The 8,814-nt window shown below is 52.0% G+C and overlaps 1 protein-coding gene across 1 annotated transcript; it reads left to right on the top strand.

The window, feature by feature from the left end:
- Window positions 1-502: 502 nt before the first annotated feature.
- STING1 (stimulator of interferon response cGAMP interactor 1) lies at window positions 503-5,941 on the top strand. Its single transcript, XM_043573173.1, has 7 exons — window positions 503-1,102; window positions 1,614-1,840; window positions 1,967-2,147; window positions 2,399-2,507; window positions 3,682-3,920; window positions 4,637-4,823; window positions 5,401-5,941. The coding sequence occupies exons 2-7, from the start codon at window positions 1,614-1,616 to the stop codon at window positions 5,589-5,591; spliced, it is 1,134 nt and encodes a 377-aa protein (XP_043429108.1). The 5' UTR covers window positions 503-1,102; the 3' UTR covers window positions 5,592-5,941.
- Window positions 5,942-8,814: the final 2,873 nt, after the last annotated feature.

Here is an 8,814-nt window from a genome sequence, read left to right as displayed (position 1 = left end):
TGTGGGGAAGGGTCCAGGCGCAGACTCTCTGACCTGGGCAGGAATACACTGCTGCCCCTCTGTGGGTCCCCCCCAATCCCACTCCTGAGGTCTGCGCCATCCTCAAATCAAATCAGCTTATCAGTTTGCGAGAGAGCAGCCCTGAGACACTCCCTCTGCCACCCCAGGGGAAATCTTAAGCATGAAACTTGGTCCTGGTCAATCTTCTATCTCTTCTCATGAAATCAAGGCACAGAGCAAGCAATTCACCACACTGAGCCTCAGACTACCCGTCTGCAAAATGGGGAATAGTATTATACCTACCTGACAGGGTTGCTCTGTGGATTAAGTAAATAATATATGTAACACTTAGCATAATATCTGGTGCGTGGTGAATACCTTATGATGATAATGATGTCGATGAGGTTCCACTTGACTGCTTTTTTGGCTGGAACTGCAGGGTTCTCTCTGAGAAGTCATAGGCGTGGCTGCTTCCTGTGGAGAGCCAAAACTCCACTCCCCTGTGGGCTTTCTGCTGCCATAAAGCCCTTTACTAGAAAGGCTGTCATTACGGGAAATAACTGTTCATTCTCCCCACCTCCTTCCTGATATCACAGTCTTCAGAAAAAGAGGATCTGCATCTGGAAATCAGAATAAAAATAATCAGGCAGGGAAGCATGGTGTAGTGCGTCTGGGAGTGTCGGTCTGGTCGCATGGAGTCCTGCCTGGGTGTTGGTAGAGGGTGTTTGACCATGAGGGCTCGAGGTGGTCAGGGTTGTGGCCACGGGGGACTGTAACGGGTTTGTGCACACCTTCGGTTCGGGGGTAGCAAAGGGCAATGGAACAAGGGCCTTTGCAAGCTTGCCTCCCCATGTCAAGACTGGGGCATGGCTTATTGGGGCCCTTCCTCCTTCCCTGGAGAGCCGGAAATACCCTCCTCCCCTAAGCTGTGGTCTGGCAAGACGCCAGGGCTGGAGCGCTGTGGAAAAAGTTATGATTGGTTTTTAATGTTTCGTTTTCAGGCTGTACCCAGAAAGGCTGGCCTTTATTGCCGGGAGCCATTTCACGGGGCTTTCTTTCCCTGTCATCTTCCAGAAACAGCCCGGGGTTTCGGAGGTAGGAGGTAGGTAGGATCAGGAGCAGTGGAGCAAGGGCTCTGAGGCTGAGGCCCCCGAGAGCCAGAGCTGGGTGGAAGTCTTCTGGCTGCCCTGCCTGCACCCCTTGAACTGCGGTGTCACCTTTGCTGACTAAAGTCTTCCCTGGGGTGGATTTTGGAAAGAGGGAAGTCCAGGTCCCCAACAGCCTCTAGGTGGGTGGCACCTCACAGGACACTTTCAGGTCTGGGTCTGGGACGGTTGCTGCTTTCTTTCTTCACTACTCCTGTGGTGTCACAGGGTTGGGTATGGTGTGTGTGTTGCCGGGGGTGGGGGGGGGGCACATGCACTTGCCTTCCTGCTCTGTTTTCAACAAGTCTCTCCTAGACTGGAGCTCTGGGATGCTGTATGTCCGGCCTGTCCTAGAGGCTTCTCAAAGAGCAGCCTCTGGCTCTGGCTGGGCACCAGGGAGAAAGCAAGCTATCCCAAAGCGGTAGGGGAGTGAGAGGGTAACAACAGTGGGTTTCTTGGTGCCCACAGATGCCCCGCACTGGCCTGCACCCATCCATCCCAAGGCCCAGGGGCATGGGGGCCCAGAAGGCGGCTTTGGTCCTGTTGGCAGTCTGCCTGGCAGCCCTTTGGAGGCTGGGGGAGTCCCCGGACCACACTCTCCGATGGCTGGTGCTCCACCTGGCCTCCCTGCAGCTGGGACTGCTGTTCACGGGGGTCTGCCATCTGACTGAGGAGCTGTGTCACCTCCACTCCAGGTGACTCTATTACCCGTGGTGACTGGGCACCCAATGTGTCTCACTCCCTTGACCCCCGACCCTGCCCCTCCTTGAATCTCTCTGGCTGAGCTGGGCTGGAGCCTGGGGCTTGACTGTCACCTGCAGGTACCAGGGCAGCTACTGGAGAGCTATGAAGGCTTGCCTGGGCAGCCCCGTTCGCAGTGGGGCCCTGCTGCTGCTGTCCTGTTATTTCTACAGCACCCTCCCCAGCACAGACCTGCCCTTCACTTGGATGCTTGCCCTCCTGGGCCTCTCACAGGCATTGAACATCCTCCTGGACCTCCAGGTAAGACACAGAGAGAGGTGGAGGGTGTAGCCGAATGGAGGCTGCAGCTAGTATGACCTACTCTGACCTCAGCACTGGGAGTGGGATTAGTTTAGAGGTTGGTCCTTAGAGTAGAGCCTATAAGGTCTGTAACAGTGGGTCCAGCAATGGCAGAGAAGGAAGTAAGTTGGCAGCAGATTGGGAAATCTTCTTGAGGAGGAGGGCTCCAGTTACCCTTCATGGAGGCCTCCTTGCCCTGTACTGCTGTCTAGGGCCTAGCCCCAGCTGAGGTCTCTGCAGTCTGTGAAAAAAAGAATTTCAACGTGGCCCATGGGCTGGCATGGTCATATTACATTGGGTACCTGCGGCTGATCCTGCCAGGTGAGTCATTCTCTATGCCCCTCTCTCTAGGTCTCTAAGACATACAATTAGACATAAAACCTCTTGTGTTTCTAGAACTTGCTGTATTTTTCAAAGACTTTTTATTCCTAACAAATCATTTGATTCCCAGAGCAATTCTGTAGGTATGAAGGATGTTATTATGCCTGATTTACAGGAAGGAGTATGGCACTTAGAGCCATACTCCTTCTCCCTTGTTAACCATGGGAACAGTGACTTTTCCCTCATTAACCACGAATTCTTCCAGTGAATATTTACTGCATGCTTTGTGTCCTTCCTGTGCATTTTGCCTTTTAATTCATACCCTGTGGGCAACGAATAACCAACATCCCTGTTTTATTTTATCTTATTTTTTTAATGTTTATTTATTTTTGAGAGACACAGTGACAGAGTGAGATCAGGGGAGGAGCAGAGAGAGAGGGAGACAGAGAATCCGAAGCAGGCTCCAGGCTCCGAGCTGTCAGCACAGAGCCTGATATGGGGCTCAAACCCACGAACTGTGAGATCATGACCTGAGCCGAAGTCGGACACTTAACTGACTGAGCCACCCAGGCGCCTGCAACATTCCTGTTTTAGAGATAAGAAAATTGTGGTTCTGCAAGGTGAAGAGACTTCTCCAAAGTCACATGGCTTAGTGAGAGGAGGAGACAGGATTTGAACCCAGGTCTGTCCAGAGCCTGGAGGCTTGACCTCTCCACTGTGAGCCCAAGTGTCAGGTCTTATTTCTTCTGACTTGCTGGCCCAGACCACAGTTCTCCCGTATCTCACTGCTATCTGCCCTTGTCACCAGGGCTTCTGCTAGGAAACACGTCTGGAGATAGGGCCAGACTCTATGCAGCTGGAAATGCTGGCAATGTAACCTCCCAGGGCTCTTCCTGCCTCTCAAAGCCCTAAAAGCTGTGGTGGGAAGGAGTGGGGCAGGCCCAGAAATCTGGACAAAGGACAAGTGAGGCGAGAGAGAGGTGGTGGGGGTGGAGGGAGAGAAGGAAAGGGTTCCTGAATTCTCTGCCCCTCCTGGTTCCTGCACAATGCAAGTGGACTGGACCCTTCGTTCTCTTGAACCCGCACATTGAGGGGACCAATGACCTGGTCTCTATCTCGGGTCAGGTGGCAGACAGGGTTAGTAGGAATGACCTCTCAGGCCTTTCCACCCCAGGGCTCCCGGCCCGGGTACTCACATGCAATCAGCTGCACAACAACATACTACGGGGCACAGGGAGCCATCGGCTGCACATCCTTTTCCCACTGGACTGTGGAGTGCCTGATGACATGAGTGTGGCCGACCCCAACATTCGCTTCCTGTATGAGCTGCCCCAGCAAAGCGCTGACCGCGCTGGCATCAAGGGCCGGGTTTACACCAACAGCGTCTATGCGCTTCTGGAAAACGGGCAACAGGTGAGTGTGCAGTGAGGTGGGTGCTGCTAAGGAGGAGTCAGGCCCAGAGCACCAGAATTCTGACCGCTGGCCAAGCACTGATAAAAATTCACTGCCTTTCTCTGAGCCTCAATTTCTCCAGTTGGTGCCAAGATTCAGCTCTGAATGGTGACAATGATAAGTAACCCTTATTTAGCACTTACTGCATACCAGATGATATTCATGTGACCGCCTCATTTAACCCTCACTGCCACCTTGTGAGGTAAGGATGGTTATGACCCCTACTTTACAGATAAGGAAACTGAGACTCAGAGAACCAGCAAGACAGTGGATGATTTCAACCTGAGTATACCTTGCACTTGACCATAGAGCTGTCCTAGATGAGGTTCTGAAAATGTCTGAAAGATTTCACATAGATTGAGGGAAACCAAGAACAGGTTGAACCCCAGGGCCCAGCTCCCAAATTTGTTTCCAGCTGGAGCAGTTGACAGCAGGTGACTTGATGGGCCTTGCCCTGGGATCTGAGGGGGAGGATCTGTGAAGGATAAATTTAGCAAAGTCCTGATCCTGATTTTAGGAGCAAAGACCACCAGACAGCATAGATCCCATCAGGGTAACGTCCTCCCAGTGCTCCATCTCTACAGGCTGAGGGAGGGGGGCCCCAGTAGTGGCATTAGGGTCCAGACTCTGTCTGCCTGGGTCCTGGTTGAGTCTTGTATTCCTCTCACCTCCTCCAGGCAGGCATCTGTGTTCTGGAGTACGCCACCCCCTTGCAGACCCTTTTTGCCATGTCACAGGATGGCCGAGCTGGCTTTAGCCGGGAGGATCGGCTTGAGCAGGCCAAACTCTTCTGCCGAATACTTGAAGACATCCTGGCAGACACCCCTGAGTGTCAGAACAACTGCCGCCTCATTGTCTACCAGGGTGAGGGGTTGATAGGCTATAGGGCAGGAAGAGTCAGGTGTCCCGAGGGGTTAGAAATAGATACGACAGCACCAGGTCCTGGGCCTTCCCAAGTGGTCAAGGCATTCAAGCCCTGCATTCTTCCTCCCTGGGAGAGGTCCTACCTCTCCACCTAGGGTACTCAACTGCTTTCTGAGGTGTTCAGCTATTTGTCCTGGGTGGAGTGTAAAGAGATGGGTTCTAGGGGCGCCTCACTTCATCTAGGGATGCCAGAAGAAGCAGAAGAGCCCCAGGTCAGGAGCAAAGACACCAGGGCTGCAGCCTCAGCTCTGCTACTGCATCACTGTGTGACTTTGACAGGTCCTTGCCCCTCTCTGTGCATCATCTTGAAAACTGGGAAGGTGGAATTCTGTTATCTCTAAAACCACTTCTAGCTCTAGAATTCCATGAAACTCTAGCCCCAGAGTTTAGTGAAGGGGAGGGGGTGCCGGGATGTGCGAGAGAAGAAGGTTTGGAGGATCTGCCCAGCAGTCCTCAGGGTATGTTAAAATGAGAACATATGAGGTCTTCATCCACACCTTCTCCATCCCTGTTCCAGAACCCGAAGAGGGAAGCAACTTCTCCCTGTCACAGGAGATTCTCCGGCACCTTCGGCAGGAGGAAAGGGAGGTCACTGTGGGCAGTGTGGGGACCTCAATGGTACGCAATCCCTCTGTGCTGTCCCAAGAGCCCAATCTCCTCATCAGTGGCATGGAACAGCCTCTCCCACTCCGTACAGATGTCTTCTGAAGCCCAGGGTTACCTGGTCTGCACTCCCAATGCTCCCCAAGATTCTGGATTCCCAAGACTCCGGATTGAGGAGCTTTCTTCAGCAGCTGAATGGCCAGAAGAACCATTTCTTCCCACAAGGACCCTCTCAGAGATGGTCCCTGAACTTAACATCTCAAGATGAATCCTATGACCTTGGGCAAGTTATTTTGCCTCTCTGAACCTCAGTGTGCTCATCTATGAAATAGGATTATAATCATTGCCCTACCTACCTCACAGGGTTGTTGTGAGGACTATGACTGTCTGGAACTTTTCTGTAAACTCTAAATGCCAGGTAAACTTAAGGGACACATCAGGTGTCTTCCACTGGACCTTCTAGACTGTCTCTCTATCCCTCTCTGCCTCCTCTTCCCTGGGATAGCATCACCAGGGTCCCTTGCTTTCTGGATTCTGTTCATGCTCAATCCATGAGGAGCCCCACTAGGAGAACAGAGGGAAGGAGGAGGGTGATATAAGGGTAGTTACTCCCCCAGATCCCTCCCTGCAGTATCAAGATCACTATGGGCTCTCTGCATCTTTGACCTAAAGTCATGGCTCTGCCATGCTCTCAGTAGCCCTGTCTATCCCCAGGTTCCATTACCTGCCCCTTCCCCATGCTGCTCAGGCCTACCAGGTCCTGGTAATGTCAACTCGTGGCTTCCTTATACCTGCCCTTTCTAAACAGCTCCCCTTTGGGGCACCTGGATGGCTTAGTCAGTTGAGCGTCCGACTTTGGCTCAGGTCATGATCTCACGGCTCGTAAGTTCGAGCCCCATGTCTGGCTCTGTGCTAACAGCTCAGAGCCTGGAGCCTGCTTCAGATTCTGTATCCCTCTCTCACTCTGCCTGTCCCCTGCTCATGCTCTGTCTCTCATGCTCAAGAAAAAGTAAACGTTAAAAAAAATAAAACTATGTCTAACAGCTCCCCTTTTAAACACTCCTCAGATTATCAATTTGAGCATGCCATTTTTCTCTGGCTGGACTCTGATACAAGCGAATGGCAATTATTGTCTGAAATGTCCAAATCCACTTGCACAGACATACTTCCTTATACCCCTCCTTATTCTAGGACAGGACAGAGTGGTGGTGAGTATCATTTCTCCGTGAACAGAGCCCAGCAGTCAGGCTGAGGGTGTAGAAGGTAGCGCACCCCATGGCATCTGCCTGCCCTTTCATGGCTCTTGTCCCTAGTGGGAGGCTTGGGGAATACGGAGCATCCTGAGCAGGTGTGCAGATGCCATGAGGGGTACACAGCTGGATCCCAGGCAAGGGGCTGCTCAAAGTAGCTGGAGGCACTGAATGAATATCCCCAGATGATAGAGCCTGCAAAGGGATAAAGGGTGGGGGGAGAAGAGCGTTTGTGTGTGGAGATGGGATATACTCTGGGGGACCTTGGACAACACAGCCAAGCACCTGCTGTATCTTATGCCATCACTGTTAAAACTGAGCCATTGTAACAACGCTGTAGTGGCAAAATTGCCCCTCTCTGGGAAGACAGGCAGCCCATTTCCACCAGTTCCATCTGTTCTACCCAGGATTTGTTCCCTACCTCTCACCTCTGTTTGTTGTTGTTGTTGTTGTTGTTGTTGTTAATTTTTTAAATTAATCTCTACACCCAATGTGGGGCTTGCACTCACAACCCTGAGATCAAGAATCAGATGCTTTACTGACTTAGCCAGCCAGGTGCCCCTCACTTCTGTTTTTATCACAAACACTCGATATGAATTTCTGTGTACATCGTCTCTGTGGAGAAAGACTCCACACATAGACACACATTTGCCAGAAGGAACCAACTGCCCCCAAGGATGACACAGCCAAGGGAGTAAAGGGGGATGCAATCTCCTCTTCCTCACAGCTGTCCTAGCCATTCTGTCCCCAAGATGTGAGGATCCTCCAGCATTACATCAGTCACTCCTGTACCTAGAAACCAGGGCAGAATCAAGGGCCTTTCCAAAATGACCTTCCCCCACCCATCCAGCCCCCAACTTGGTGCTTAGGCTGTGGAGTCTGACAGCTCAGGTTCAAACCTGCCTTCACTGGTTAGTACCTGTGTCCCCCTGGGTATCTTGATATCCCCAACTATACAATGTGGATAACAGTGGCTCTTCCTCCCAAGGTGAGGAGGGAACAATATAATATCCACAGGTCCACAGATGGGCCGGGTGCTCAGCACAGAGCTGGACTACAAGAAGGAGCAGCTATTAACATTATACTTGCCTCTCACCAGTCCCAAAGGGGGCAAGCCAGTCCTCTGTATACATTACAATCTCCACCTCTGTTCCTCTTCGTCTTCTGTTATTTCCTACCCTTCCTGACTGTGCTAGGTTTCCACCAAGGGCAGTGCCCAGTGTTGGTCTGTTGTCCTCAAGCGTTCTCCAGGGTAAAGTACCCAGAGGTCTCTCCATAAATGCCTGTCTGCATGTTCTTGACAGCACACGAGTGAGATTCAAAGGTGTCAGGGCAAGGGTGCCTTTCCAGAGAGCCACCAGGAGGCTCAGCTCTGTCTTCCTGCATCTTAACAACTCCTATGCGCACCCCACCCCCTATAAATCCTCTCCTCACTCCTTCCTTCCTTTAAACAAACTCCACAAAGCTCCTCTTCCTTTCCTGTTTTCCCACTGACTGGAAGGTTCCGGATTTGGGAAATGTCCAGGGATAAGGCCTGTTCCAATAGGCCTATACACACAGAACAGGGGAGGTAATGGGAATCTCCCAAATCCCCCCATCCCACACTGGGAAGGCGAGACAGGGTCTTGCCCCAACACAGTGGAAGGCATTCAAAAGCATTTTGAGGAGCTAGAATTGGTGCTTGGGGCTTTGCAAGGGCCTCGGAAGTTGCTGACAAGGCCTAGACACCAAAAGCCAAAGGGATGTCTTTCAATCAGTGAAAGGCAGCAAATTTTCCTTCTCTTCCTGAGTCCCGGAAAAGGCAGACCCCTGGGTTCTTTGCCTTCCCTCTCCTTGGCTGGCCCTCACAGGACCTGGGGGCTTTGGGGACGGGACCTCCACAGGGAGACTCTGATATCCCTGCACAGAGGTGGAGTGGGTGGTGGAATCTTTCAAGCTGGACTCATATTAACAACAAAAGCAAAGGAGATTAGGGATGAGAGGAGAGAGTGAGGACTTGGTCAGGGATCTGATGGTCCTTGAAAAGGAGAGGGTAGCTTTGTAAAGGTGGCCTTTGGCACTGGGAATGCTCACAGCAG

This window comes from Prionailurus bengalensis, chromosome A1, assembly GCF_016509475.1.
Source record: "Prionailurus bengalensis isolate Pbe53 chromosome A1, Fcat_Pben_1.1_paternal_pri, whole genome shotgun sequence".
Taxonomy (NCBI): domain Eukaryota; kingdom Metazoa; phylum Chordata; class Mammalia; order Carnivora; family Felidae; genus Prionailurus; species Prionailurus bengalensis.
The sequence above is the reverse complement of the archived record's forward strand: the minus strand, read 5'-3'. Positions and strand labels throughout refer to the sequence as shown.